Genomic DNA, 16,228 nt, shown 5'->3' with positions numbered 1-16,228 from the left:
GGATCAAAAACACACTTTGAAGTTCCCAAGGTTGATCTTTCTAAAATTTATTGGGTATAGTTCATGTTGATAGAAGATTTTCATATTTTTTTAGCTGGAGTTTTACATACGATTACTTCGAGAACAATTACCAACACTAATAGCTTCAGGTGCATTTGCAGCAAATGCAACAATCGTTGGTCCGGTAAGTAAAACATACACAGGTGTTTTTATACCATGTATATATTGAATATATATCAAGGTATATTAATTTTAGTCCCAAGTTTGTAACGTCTAAAAATATTGATGATACGAACAAAATTTTGGTATAGGTGTTCATAAAATCACTTTTTAGTCGCTTCCGGTTGTCCGTCCGTTTGTCTGTGAACACGATAACTCAAAAACGAAATGAGATATCAAGCTGAAATTTTCATAGTTTGCTCAGGATGTAAAAAGTGAGGGCCTAGTGAATGAGCAACGTAGGCCAATTTTTTCGTAAACGTCACTGTTTATCCGTGAGCGCGCAAATTAGGACAAAATTTTGTCCATTTTCTCCAAAACTATAAACGATAGAGAGTTGAAAATTTGCAGGTAGCTTCAACTAGTGATCTTCTGAAACATTCTCGAAAATGAAGAAAAATTCTAGAAATTACTTTCGAAAACCAAATAAATGGCTGCCTTTCGGCCGCCACTAATTGTAAAAATAATGCAAGCACTAGTATTCAACACTTTCTATACAGGGTATTTCAACAATTAACTCTGTAAATTGTTTGTTTTCACTTGTTTATATAACTAAACATTTGCCAAAAAAAAAGAAAATCATATAAAAAAATTGTTTGAATCACCTAATTAGTCCATTTCCGGTTGTCTGTCTGTCGTCTGTCCGTCTGTCATCAAGATTACTCAAAAACGAAAAGAGATATCAAGCTGATATTTTATAGCGTGCTGAGGACGTAAAAAGTAAGGTCAAAGTTCCTAAATGAGCAACATAGGTCAATTGGGTCTTGAGTCCGTAGGACCCATCTTGTAAACCGTTAGAGATAAAACAAAAGTTTAAATGTAAAAAATGTTCCTTAAAAAAAAAATAAACAACTTTTGTTTGAAACATTTTTTCGTAAACATTACTGTTTATGCCTATATTAGTTATATATGTGTGGCATGTATGTATGTGTAATGTGACAGAGTAATCAACACTGTCTATACACGGTATTTCAACAATTAACTCAGTTAATTGTTTGTTTTCACTTGTTTTAAGAAAATTCTTAGAATGTAAGACGTGCTACTTCTTTAAACACAAAATCACTGAAAATTTGTTCAAACTGACATTAATTTTTTTATGCGAATATCAATTTAAAAAAAACACTGTATAAATTGCCCTATTATTCCAAAAAGTTCTAAGGCGTAGAATAAAAGTTTGTGTAAAAAATAAGCTTTTTACATGTTTTTGGCTTTACTTAACTCCTTTCATTGAATAATAAAAAATGGAAAATCGAAAATTTTCTATGTAGGTATATACATATTTATTATTTATGTTTTAGGTTGTGAGTACAACTATAACATATTTAATTATTTTACTCCAATTCAGAGCGTAATTATAAAAATGGAACAATCCCTTTTAATTTTATTTATAGTACCTACACATAAAACAATTTCTTTATCTACATTAATCATATTTTACTACGTAGCGTACAGGTAAACTTTAATATTAATATTTAATTGTTTAATCATATTCTACTTGTATATAATTTTATTGCAGTGCATGCGTGTGTTCTACACATTAGGATTATAAATTTATAACACTCGATGATGATAAAAGTGTTCTTGGAAAATTTTACTTTAAACAATTATTTTATCTGATAATAATAAGAACTAAGAACCAACATTAAAAATATTACTTCGATGATTTAGCAACTACTTTGAATGTGAATAATAAATAAACAATTATTTCTTATTAATGATAACTATAAATATATTACACGATTGTGATGATAACCGAGATGGTGTCATTGTTTATTTGTTTATGTAGGGGTGCTGACTCCATTGAGTTTTCCAATTTTTAAAAATTTTGTTTATAGACCGTGGGATCTATTCAATATTTCTCAAAAAGAATCTTTTTACAGACCATGTAAGAATAGGTAAGTAAATTGATCCCATTGCATTTTTTACCAAACAGTTCACATAAAATATTAACTGTTCTTTTATCTTGCATCAACGATTAGTATGAAAACAAAAATCACTGGTAAAATCGTCGTAATCAACGCATTCAAGACAAGCCACATAATGGGGCATCATTTTACCTATTATAATTTTACACACAAAATAAGGATCATTTTAACGTATATAAAGGGGATCATTTTACACGTAGCGGCATATTTTATTACCTTAATAAAAACTGACCTTAAAATTTATTAAACGCATATCAAAATGCTGCGAAACACAAAATAGCTTATACATTGCCATAAGCCTTTGCTGAACGATTAATTTGATCACGTGGAAGGAATTTTATCTATCGCTAAATATACTAGAAGTCTTTAATGGTTCACTTAAAACAACGAGGGATCATTTTATCCTGAGGGAGCATTATATAGCACCCTATGTATATGTTTGTTTCTCTGCTGCACTCTAGAAACCGAACTTGTGGACCGATTTAGGTGATTCTTAGGTCAATCGAATTGTGTTAGAACTGCGAGTAATTAGAAGTGCTTAAAGAAATGGCAGTAATGAAAATTCAATATGGGGACAACCAGACGCCATATTGGACAAAAGAAAAAAAAATAAGCCGAAGAACTATGTTGAGTGAAAGGAATAGCATTGAATAGGTATTAAATAGACAAATCGAGTGACATGAATTATTAACATCGGTCAATGCGTTTGGTCTCTAGAGTGAACCACACATACGTAGGCTGAAAATGAAAGTCGACTATGTTAAGTAGGATATCATTGAATAGGTATATGAAAATCCTAACTAAAAAGCTTAAAACAAAAAACAAAAAAATTCAGTTTGCTATTTTATAGCGAGTTTAACAGCCGGGATCCATTAAAATTTATACCGACTCAAATCTTCTCAATAATGGACCCTAACTGTTTTAGTCGCTATGTAAACTACTGGAATTGTTTTTTCTTTTTAGTTTCTATTTAAGATCGGGTTTTTAGATTTTTAAATTTATTGAATTAGCAGTAGTAATTTCTAAACTGCTAGAATGATTGCTTAAATATATTCAGGGGTGTGCTAACTTATGATACACATAAAATGAATGTAAACCGTTTATGAGTATTTTATATCACTCAATTATAAAATTATCTTAAATTCTTTTATAAAAACAACATATTTTCAATAAAATATCTATGTGCATTTTTTTTTTCACGTACGATTGTCAGAGTTTATTTCGCCAATTAAAAAATAGACTGAATTCAAGCAAACAAAATTTAAGAAAATTTAAAATTAAAAAAACAAAAAACGAGTGAATTGGTTCAATCGGAATTTCAAAGAATTTAAGCTCCTTGGGTTTGTTTTAAAAAATATTTTTTTATAGTTTTCACCCCTTTTAAAAGGAATTCTAAATGTTTGCTTATAAGGTAAATATCTTAAATTTCAGGTTTATATTATGAAATTTGAAAGATAAAAGCTCTTTTCGTTTGGAAGCAATTTGTTAACGCCTCCATTCATTATTTCATTAAAAAACTCTTACAAGGTCCACACGAATAATTTCTTAGCATAATAAATAGCAATAACAATATTTTAAAAATCGATGCGCAGGAGCTGCGTTGGCTAAGCGAATTCCCTCAGAGATTGAAAATATAACACATTTTTCTTAAAATCGAATATTGCATTTTTAATTTTTGAAGAATGTTTACAATTTCTTAATTTTTCTCATTAACGATGTTGCCGTTTCAAATACCAAAACCCTTCTTGATAACAAATTTTATTCCAATCGGACTTAAATTGCGACCGCTAGAGAGTACAGGCACATAAACGTATATATATATATATATATATATATATATATATATATATATATATATATATATATATATATATATATATATATATATATATATATATATATATATATATATATATATATATATATATATATATATATATGTATATATATATATGTATATAAATTTTAACGATGGTCATTTTTGACATATATTAGGTAGGATCGATGAAAATTTGAAGAAATTTTTTCAAAATTCCGTCATCATTACAAAAGCAATAGCTCTCCATTTCCTTCGGAAATTCGCTCAAAATAAAAACTCGACCAACTTGAAACGGTTCAACCGAATGCTATGAAATTCTTTTGTTAATACGCTTCGAACGATAGGTTAATGAAATCGATATCAGTTTTGGTTCGCGAACGTATACAAATACACACACACACACACACACACACACACACACATGCCTTGTCCTGACCATGAAAATTAAAAGATATGTGAAAATTTTAATTTCGAAAATCGATCCCACTACAATAACTTTCTATGCTGGGAATTTAAAAAGAGAAATTTAAAAAGACTGAAATAGATGAAAATCACTCGGAAAATGGAGAACTTCCGTTTACTGAATCCATTATCAACGCTCTCTATCATGACACACTTCCCGCATAAATGGAATAAGCACTCCATATTGTTATGATATTTGTATCCTGTAAGATTAGTCAGCATCTCTATTATTATTAAAATCAGAATCATGATGACATCACTGAAACTTCTATCTTCCTATACAGATAATGTAAAAGCATAACCCATAACGATACAAAATGCAACACAGTTTTAACAGTATGTTAAAATGACCTCACCAATCTTTCCTAATAGAAAAGTAAGTAGAGTATGACTTTGGGGGGTAGCCTTGAATTGTTCGTTATGTTCTATCTAAAGTGTAATAAGCCATAACTTGAATCAATAAAATAATATAAATTCAATATTGTTAGTAATAAAGTTTTATTGTTTAATATTAAATTTTAATATCTGAACAATAAAATAATGTGTATGAAAATAAATACAATGCAAAATATACGATTAATTAAACGAATCTATTTTAATACAAAATAATAAACACACTATTGTTAATTACTCTCGTATTATTGTTGTTTTGTTGTTATATAGAATGTTTCATTTTAAGTAACCTGGACAGATTTATCTCCTCGAGCTGTATTTTTGGGGAAAAAAATTAACAATAAAAGTTGCATGTTTTGTATGGGGAAATAAATGGAAAATAAATGGAATGGAATCTTGTTAGAAATTTTTCTAGATCTCTATTTTCGATTTAAAGGCTTTAAAAACTGTAGCAATAAAAAATAACGAAAATTTTTTTGGACAAAAATTACTTGTTTTCCGATAAAAAATAAGCATTTCTGTATCTTCATACTGATGATGATTACATTGCAGTCGAAATACGTAATTATAATCTAAATAATTGATCTAGACATTTGGGCGAATTTGAAATTTTATTTTAAATATTTACCTAGAGATCTTTTAAGGTTGAAATTATTTGTACCTTATTTTCAATTTTGATGATGAACTTTGTTATGAATATGTAAGCGAAAAATAAGCATAAAATTTTTCAATATCTGCCTTTGTTGTCGAAATATCTAAAGCCAAGTAACACATCAAAATTTTCAATTTTAGATATTTTGGTAATTACTCCAGATATCAAAAATTGTATTCTTATATTTCGTCTTATGCCAAGTTATAACATAATTCACCATCAAAATTGAAAAAAATATTTTTTAAATTTGTGTCCCCCCTGCCGTGCTCATACATCCTTAATTAATCGGACACAACGGGATTTTTTTTTTTTTTCAATAATTTATTAAGGTAATTTTACATTATAAAATTTTCCCAATCATTTAACACCAACGTTGCAACATGCACACGTGACCACCTACAGTTGCTACTAATAAGCTAAGCTTCTATTGATAAACTTTAAAATTATTATGTTAAGGACGTTCTTTTACCACCCTGTTTTGCTTTGTGCGTTCATAGGTAAACAGTCTGAAAATTTTAAATAAATAAAACAAAAATTTTGTGAAATTCTGAAAATTTAGATAATAATTATTAATTGGTAAACGTAAAAGTTTCAAGTATCTATAGTTATCGATATTATTTTTGAGAAATATCGATTTATATTTTCCATATTAAATCTTGCTTTTTGACACTTTTTAAACTTAAAATTCAACGAAATGAATTCGATAACATTATATTTTTTCTTTCTCAAATCATTCAAAATCATTTAAACTTTTACATTATAAAATTTTTTTTATTTCTCTATTAACAAGTCTTATGAATTTACGTCCTTAAAGAACTTTTTGATTATTATGAAAAATCAATTAATACAAAAATTCTAAATGGATATTATTTTCACTTAAAAAATTAAGTTCACTTTCATTTAACATGGAGCATTTCAAATGACGTATAATAGTAACTTTTGTAGGAAAATTTCGACTGAAGCGATTTATTTTAAAAAGCTCAAAGCTAACATTTTTAACGTTTAGTTTACTTCAAGAATCTGGGAAACACACGGTATTTATTTAACAATTATTATAAGAGTAGATATTATTGCAAAACAAGTTTTTAGTTTTTACTGTCATCCTTACCTTTATAGGTACCGTGCAATGTGTGTTAAACAATATATTTTAAGGTATAATTAATAAAGTTTGGATTGATGGTGTCAACTCTTCCCTCAACTGTTTTCTTTAGTTTTTGTACAATTTATATCCAATCAAGATAATTTAATGTATTCCATGTTGAGTATGTATGTATTATGTAACATCCGTCTAACATAAACACAGTTTACATGTTTTCAAAAAGTATGGAAAACTCCATTTGTTATAAGCTTCAAATTCTCTATGCTAAAAGTTAATAGTAATCGAAAAAAAAAAATTGTAGAAGTTTTGGAGAAAATAAAACACAAGCTTTACAAACAGTATGAGTAACCCATATGAAACATTATTTTTTACTTTTTAGTACAACAATAAGCTTGTTCCTTAAAAAGTATTTTAATTTAAATTTTTAATTTAAAACTATAAAACCTAAATACATCCAATATGGCATAAGCGATACATGCTAAAAACATGCTGTTTTTTGCATTCGTCGTGAAATTCGATAAAACTAATAAAATACCTCGAAAATCGTAAAAACACCCTCTAAAATTATTTTAATTTTTTAATTGCTTTTTCACCTCATAATATAATGTGTTTTCTGTAATGCCCAACCAAGGTCGAAGGCCACTACGGAGGCCAAGAAGACAAATGTGATAACTTATACTTTCGAGCACAGCAGCTATGCGAACGCAGCGAGTTCTGTAATCGAAGGCTACGTTATTGTTCAGAAAATATCTTAAAGTTGGTAAACATAACGAATTTCCATTCTTTCTTTTCTAACTTGTTTTCATTACCTGAAAGAAGCACCTGGCATTTTAGCCAGTCATTGGGGTTGGTGCTAATTAACGAGGGGAGGAGTATTTGCCCCCAACCATGCTCCCAATCTGGAGCTGGTAAAGAAACACAAGTTTATTAAATTTTATTTTGCCTTGAAAATTTACTCTAGGAAAATTTTCGATCTTTGAATATGAATTTGATGTTAGAGTTTACGCGTTTCGTTATGAATTCCGAAATGTATGCCATCCCATGAAAATTCGTTCTAGAATATATTTTTGATCTCTTATTATGAATCCAGTGTCAGATTTAACAATAAAATCAACTCTTATAAATAATATTTTATAAGTTTTTTCTTATTCACCATCTCCAGTGGGACGTTTTCTAAAATAATATACTCCCTCCCCAGTTGATAAACTATGCACTCCCATCATGACTAGGGTAGAGTGGCTGAATATTTCTAAGGGCCTAAACACGTGTCACAAAAGTAAGTAGGTATAGAAATCCGTACTGTTTCCCAACTTTTAATCACCAGGTACTTTTCTCTAGTTTATTTACTGGATTAATTATAAATAATTTGAAAACTGTTTTAACATTTATGATAGCATAGATTAGACTCAATTAGAGTATATGTTATATGGGCTAGAAATAAATCTCAATATTTTTACTTTTCCTTTATTTCGTTAAAGCAATAATTCATAATTTTTGAAGGTAGTTTTTTATTGCACGCTGCGTTGTAGTAGTACTAAAACAGTAAAAAAGATTTGTCTACTTAAAATAAAGACTTTAAACTTAAATCAATAAAATCAATAAAGGTAAAAAAATGTATAAAAATCTTTTTATTATATTTACGGAGCTTTGAAAGAAAATTTAATCTAGTAAAATACTATATATAATTAACGACAAAAGGAAACTTTTACATTATCTATTAGTTCTTTGACAAATATGGCGCTTGTTGTTTCATTAACTATAGTATTGGTAGTGATATTATTTATATCAGTGTATTGTTATGTGATCCGAAATTTTGATTATTGGAGGAAGCGGAGAATACCATACATTGAACCTACTCCATTTTTTGGAAATATTGGATCGGTATTTAGATGTAAAGAATCCATTGGACAATGTATTGCTACGTTACATAAGTAAGCAGTTTTTACAATAAAATCTTTAAAAAACAAATAATATTGAAGACTTTCGCATTTTCATTTATACATTTCGATATAAAGTAAACTTTGCGCGATCGCGAAAAATTGTACGAAAAAATTAATTTCACAGAAAAATTATCGAAACGTAAATCAAACGAACAGGCGTTACAGTTTCAGTTGGAAATCAATAATGCCTGGTTTGGCTAGCATTAGCCAAGGGTTATAATTGGTTTGCCAATCCTTGTCTAAATTTGATGGGTCCACACGATACAGACTATTGTTTGCACAGACTGAAAGTCTGAGTAAAAGTGTTCATTTAAGACTTTACCATCATACCGACTTTTGTTTGCACTGATTTGTCGTGCAGACAAAATTCTATAGAAGTCTGTGTGAAGTTGGTATCGTGTGGACCTACCATAAGCCATTCCCAAGGCTAATAAATCAATATTTGTTTTAACAGTTCTAGCCTAAAATTGATCCAACTTGACCGATGCTAATAAATATAGTTTGAAATTAATGGCAATTTGAGCGAAAACGTTTAACTTATAGTAACCACATGTGCAAACCTCGGTTGCGACAAATCTATTTATTAAATATTACTACCTAATATCTATACTGTGTTGGCCAATAAAATGTAACTGCGTTGCGTTAAGGGCAGGAGTTTTTAGACTTGTAGAGTTTACGAAAGGCTTAGTAAACAACAATATTCAAAATAACCAGCATTTTTTTAAATTGTGTATAGGCAAACTAATGAACCATTTGTTGGTATTTTCACCGTTGATTGTCCAGCACTGCTAATACGAGATTTGGAATTAATGCGTCATATATTAATAAAGGATTTCAATTCATTCACCGATCGTAATTTTGCACCAGATCCTGAAATTGAGCCACTTGCTTCGCATGGTTTGTTTTGTTTAACTGGTGAAAAATGGCGTAATTTACGTGGAAAATTAACATCAGCATTTTCAATAAGCCGAATAAAAAACATGTTCTATTTAGTTGAACAGTGTGCTGAACCAATGAACAAGATACTAACCAGGCATGCTGAAAATAATGAACCATTAGATGTAAAAGATTTTATGGCTCGTTATACAACCGATGTTATATCGACATGTGTATTTGGTGTGACTGGAAATGCAATAAACGATCCCAATTGGGATTTTTATCATATTGGACGATCAGTATTTAAAACATCACCATTAGATTCTGTAAAATCTGGTCTGTTGATTTTTGCTCCGTGGTTTGTAAAACTTTTTGGTATTCATATGATAAATGATAGTATTTATGATGCGATACGCAAATCAATTTGGACAGCAATTGATTTGCGACAGAAGAATAATATCGTACGTAATGATTTTATTGATTTGTTATTGCAAATTAGAGAAAAATCTTTAGCTGAAGATCGTAGAAATGATGAAAGTGTATTATGTAAGTAGCGTATAAATTATTATAGCCTTTTAAAAAGTAACACAATTGATTAGAAAGAGTAGAAAATAAATTTAGTGTTGTGTAATTGACTAATCTATCTATATATATGAAAATGTTATGTTCGTTTGTGTATTGCTTATAGACTCAAACAGTTCTGCATCGATTGAGCTCAATAATTAATTGAAGTTGGTTCTATTTTTTCAAAAAAAAATTTATTTTTTACTTTTAAGTGAGTTTATACATTCGTACGTAACAAACAAAGTCACTTATATAAAAATACAACCAAATTGAGAATAGGTAATTCGCCATTTTTGAAGTCGGTTAAAAATTATTTGCATCATTAGTAAGTTTAGCGAAAAATGTTTTTTTCAGTTGTGTTATTACTTGTAGTATTAAAATACTTAAATATTCATTTGGATATTATTTTGAAAACCAAAAGTACATTTTTTTTTTTGCAGTTTTAGATGGTGATGCTTTAGTAGGGCAAGCTTTTGTATTTTTACTAGGCGGCTATGAAACATCTTCAACAACCATGAGTTTAGCCTTGTATGAAATGGCTTTAAATCCTGTAATTCAACAGAAAGTACGAAGAGAAATTGATATAGTTTTGGCTAAACATAATAATACAATGAGCTATGAAGCTGTGCACGAAATGACATATTTAAATCAAGTGGTTTCCGGTATGTATTAACATTTCAACTATTGCAATTCTTGGGTATTCTTCTATGTTTGAAAAAGTACTTCAAAATGTTGATTTTTTTTATAAAAAGTCACAAAAAATATATTTCGGCAAAATAAACACGCTTTCTTGCCATAGAATTAAATTAAATTTTAAACCTTTTTTATTCTCGCAAAAACGCTGTTAGCCATTTTGATGACGTTATATTGGCAAAAACAACAGTCGTGTATGTAATTATTATATGTATAAATAAAGTTTAAACTTAAAATAACTATGAAAGCCATCAACAAATTATCAATTACTGCATATTATTTTTCTTATACGATGTCACATCAAGGCAGCTCGTGTTTTAAGTCACGTGATATACAGATTAAAAATTACGCCTTTTCATTTTAATATAATAAAATAATAATGTGCTTTTATGACTCAAAATCAGAATATTTAATTATATTCCTACAAAAGATATAATTTTTATCAACTTTCATAAATTATTTTTCACTACCGAAAGTACCCTATTTCGAAGATATGAAAATTCAAATTTCCTTTCTAGAAACACTAAGAAAATATCCAGCATTACCATTTTTGGATCGAAACTGTGTGAAAGATTATATTATACCTGGAACAAATGTAAAAATTGATTGTGGTACAAAAGTTTTTATATCATTGTTATCTCTTCACCACGATCCAGAAATATTTCCAAATCCAGAACAATTTGATCCAGATCGTTTTACTGAGGAGAATATTTCAAAGCGCCATAAGTTTGCTTATTTACCGTTTGGGAATGGACCACGAATATGTATAGGCAAGTTTTATTGAATTCTTTAAAAAATATTTAACAGCACACTAATCATAATTGTATTATATATTATAATTATTTACAAAATAGGTATGCGATTTGGATTGCTTCAAACTAAAGTTGGTTTGATATATTTGTTGAAGAACTTTGAAATTGAGCCGTTGCTTGAGACAATGAAACCTGTTGAATTTACATCAACAAATATCACATTGGCGATTAAACATCCACTGAAATTAAGGATTAAAAAACGAACAGATTAAGAGAGAAATGTGAGGATATTAGCCTAAGTATGGCTTATGTTATGCTTTTTTAATTAATTATATTATTATGTGAGCTTCTTCGAATATAAGGCTTTCTTTTTCAAATGGTATTGCAATCGAAATTTATAACATTTAAAAATTTTTTGATGAAAACAAGAAAACTTTAAAAAAGCAAGAAATATTGTTAATGATGTTTGTTTTTATATTTTTGTATAAGTTATTAAATATAAATATTTTTCTTAAATTAAATTTCCAATTTATGATTCAATCCTCTAAACATTCTAAGAAATAATAATTTTTTATCGGTGAACAAAAATGACCCAAAATGATAAAGTGATGGCTGTATCTCAACCCCTTCTTATTCTAAATATCGTATAAAAACGAAAATAAGAAGAACGAATTCAGCTATTTTTGTTTTATATTTTTTTTTATCTAACGCATACTTTTCAACTTCAAGCGGCTTGGACCAGCTAGAGTCTGCAAGACCATCTACCTACCTTCTTGGACAACTAGCTACCACATCAAAAACATAGCCAACACACCAAATTTTATTAAAATTATGCTTTCGATTTTAAAGCTGTGGAAGAAAATTTTTTTCAAAATTGCAACTTCAAAAACGTATTGCGCCGAAACGGAGCATTTTTTACAGCGGCAAGTTTAGTTAGATCGACTTATTTTGAACTAAGCGTTCATCGTATTAATTTTACGCCAAATATGGTTTTTCACTTGTTGTATTGTAGTTCACGTAATATTACATAATGCTTAATTAATCGGTAATTAGGATAATATGTTTTATTAATCATCAATTAGCAATTTTTTTACATTGCAAATTACACATTAAAAATTCATTTGTACAATACCGCAAGGTTTTTCCAAATACAGCCGATATTACTATTGGGAACCAGTAATGAATTATTTCACACCATAATGTTGAGTCACTATGATGACATTGATGATCTACACCTATAGTAAAAAATTTTAAATAATCATGTGCTTACACATTCACCCCTTAGCCTAAGCCACGGTTCAGCAACTTTTTGAGTCAGAAGAGTCAAAAATTACAATTAATACAATTTCAAAGTTTTTAAAGAGCCACAAAAATTTTTCTTGCCAACAATAAATAGTACTTGATTTATGATATAATAACTAGTAGCACAAATAAAGTATTTAAACTTTTGGGGTCGCTGAACACGAGTATCATGTCAGATTTGGTTTCCGAGGTACCTGATGTTCAGGGTAAAAGATATCACCGTCGTTTCCTGGAGTTTTCGGGAAATTCGTTATATAATCCGTTCAAACTCGTTACTTGGTGGTCGCTGAACAGAAATATTGCAACAGAATCGGGCACAAGGTATTGTAGCCGAGGTACCCTGGGAACCAGGTACCAATTCCGGAAGACTAATTCTGTCGCGATTGTCGTGTTCAGCGATCCAAAAACTGCCGAGTAACAAGTTTGGCATCATTTTAACCAAATTGTGAATTTAGTATATTTACGGTTAATTTAAAATGCATAGTGGTTATGCAAATTGCATATTTTTAATTTCTTATAAATGCATTTAGGTCACAAAATTTCGAATCGAATGCAGAAAACCGTATTCAGATCCGTTTTACTATTCAAATTTTCGAACTTCAGTGCTTCGCGACTATCAGGGTAGAGTTCCAATTTAGTTTTTTTCCTTTTGAGTAAAATCGGAAAAAAGTCGTGTCTTCCACAGTACTCATTATGTTATTTTCTGAACTCATGGGTTTTGTGTGTACAGTGATTGCTAAGTACTCTAACCAAGGGGCTTATGTCCTTCCGACAAAGGAATAATTTGCCAAGTAATCAAGGGTGTTGAAGTGTTGAAAGAACTGAATTACAGTTTTCGTAAAAAGTTTATGAGTGATGCTTTTCTAGGTAAAAATTATGAGTGTTTACTTAAACTTAACTGACCCAAGATAATTACAGAGCAATGACTCAACATGATGTATTAAAAATTCATCCCTGACTCTTGCACTACACTTTAATATGAATCACAATTCAATGATCTAATAATAATACAGGTATAGATGATGTATTAACCAATAATAAATAATCATAAATTTTAACCGTTGTTAAAAATAATTATTGTCAAAAAAATGATTGTAATGTGAATAATAACTATATTTCATTGTAATAAATGTTCCTATTGAAAAACCGTTAGTAATAATTATTTTGGGTTCACAAAATAAATTAAAATTAATATACGCAACACGCGAACATAATGTTTTTATACCATGTATATGAAATATACCAACGTATACTAAGTTTAGTCCCAAGTTTGTAACACTTAAAAATATTGATGCTATGAACAAAATTTTGGTATAGGTGGTCATAAAATCATCTAATTAGTCCACTTCCGGTTGCCTGTCTGTTGTCTGTCCGTCTGTCATCACGATAACTCAAGAACGAAAGGAGATATCAAGCTGAAATTATAGCGTGCTTAAGACGTAAAAAGTGAGGTCGAATTCGTAAATGAGCAACATAGATCAACTGGATCTTGTAAACCGTTATAGATAGAACAAAAATTTAAATGTAATAAATGTTCCTTATGAAAAAATAAACAACTTTTGTTTGAAACATTTTTTCGTAAACATCACTGTTTACCCGTGAGAGCGCAAATTGTATTATTATATGGGTATATCAGTTATATATGTGTGACATGTATAGATATTAGTGTAATGTGACAAAGTAATCAACACTGTCTATACATGGTATTTCAACAATTAACTCAGTCAATGTTTTCACTTGTTAAATTTAATTTTTTTTTTTTGATAGTGTGATGTATTTAAGAATTTTTAATACAACAAATATTTAAAAAATTAACCTTGAGAATGTTTAATAAACGTTAAGGAAACACGTATCGGAATATTCAAATTAAAATAACCATACACATTGAACACAAAGTTTATATCTTTTTTTCTTTGGAACGAACTATGAATACCTAATAAAATGTCATAGTGGTCGTTGTTTGTAACGAGACAAATAACTATATTCTTTTATCGCTAAATAATCTATCAGGTTTTGTTTTCTTTAACTTTTTTTTTTTACTAGATGTTTTATTGCGAACTTTAATTCTTTAATCTCAATGTATTTTTTCTACGGAATATTTATTAGAGAAATATTTTTTCAGTTTAAGGCAGTACGCTCAAGGTACTTGTTACCATTTACCCTGTGTGGTAAACATATTAAGGATATTCACTTTAATCATTACCCAAGAGAAGTTTTTTAGGTACGAGAAATTAACAAAATATATTACCTACTTATAAAGAGTTAACTATATATCGTAGTACTATGGCAAAAACCCATAGTCTATTAAGGATGTAGGGCAATTTCGAGCACCAAAGCAATTTTAAATAAAAACTTGATTTTTTTTTTATATGAAGTTAGACTAAGTAAAAATAAATTCAGAAAATTTTAGGGGGGTTGTCCGATTTTTTAAATAAATAAATGGCTTAAAAAGAAGGCATATTTAACATTGGTGTTATTGTAAAACGGTAGATGGATGATATGTTTTCATAGATTTCTCCAAAACTAGTCGGAGTATAAACTGTAGGTCAAATAATGTATTAAACAGTAGGTCATAATCTTTTCATTTTCGAAATTTTGGATAGTAAAAATTGTTTGAAAACTTTATCGTCCTTTATGCCAAAAATGAAACGTCTTTGGCTATCTCAATTGTTTGGAGCTTTACTTTGTGGAACATTTTACGATCAAAAGTGTGAAAAAATACTAAATACTTTGCCAAGTTCCACAAGATATATTTTATTGTTTTATTAATTGAAAACAAATAACGTGTGATCTATGTTTCGCAATATTATTGACATTTTCAAACACTGTGAAGATTCCATTGTGTTTAGCCCTTATATATCTGAACGTGAAATCTTATTAACTACCAATTAACATTTTTTTATCAACGGTCTTTGGCTATATGTTTAAGCAAACTTTTTAATAGTTTCTGCAAAAGGAATTGTAGATCGAATGAAAGAAAGTTTTACTTTAAAAAAATTTTTTTTATCTGCGTTTTATCTGGAAAACTTCTTTATTTTTATGCAAAGAATCTTGCCTTAAATTTTTTTAGATCCCACTTTTTTTACTTTTTCAGATCCCACTTTTTTACAGTTTTTTTGTGGCTTCTATGCAAAATAAATTATAAAGATTTATGAAGACAGTTATTTTGAGTACGTGCATGTATAATAAGCCCAAAAGCATTTTTCATATATTTTATGACCCCGGAAAATCTTTTAAAAAATCATTTTATCTGCCTGATTTTGCTAGTTCTATAACATTTTCATACTGCAATTAATCTCATGAAAGTTATTGCGAAAGGAAATCCTCTGTGGTTGAAATGAATTAAGGAACATGATGGGCCAAGAACGTCTTAATCATCTCACTTTGTTGAATATAGAGCATGATTTGCTTAAAGAAATCGATATTGATAGTGTTATCTCTTAATTTGCTCATATTAAATCCAGAAAAGTTTATTTGTAACAGTTCTGTTTTATATAATACCCTAAACTTGAGAACCTAGAGCAAACCAAGG

At 28.9% G+C, this 16,228-nt stretch overlaps 1 protein-coding gene across 1 annotated transcript; it reads left to right on the top strand.

Moving 5' to 3' along the window:
- Positions 1-8,303: 8,303 nt before the first annotated feature.
- LOC123292709 (cytochrome P450 6j1-like) lies at positions 8,304-11,666 on the top strand. The gene is given in 5 exon segments (XM_044873423.1): positions 8,304-8,500; positions 9,246-9,940; positions 10,390-10,611; positions 11,161-11,412; positions 11,497-11,666. Coding segments are annotated over 5 exon segments (1,536 nt in total).
- The last annotated feature ends 4,562 nt before the right edge of the window (positions 11,667-16,228 follow it).

Source organism: Chrysoperla carnea, chromosome 2 (genome assembly GCF_905475395.1).
Source record: "Chrysoperla carnea chromosome 2, inChrCarn1.1, whole genome shotgun sequence".
In the NCBI taxonomy this organism is placed as follows: domain Eukaryota; kingdom Metazoa; phylum Arthropoda; class Insecta; order Neuroptera; family Chrysopidae; genus Chrysoperla; species Chrysoperla carnea.
The sequence above is the reverse complement of the archived record's forward strand: the minus strand, read 5'-3'. Positions and strand labels throughout refer to the sequence as shown.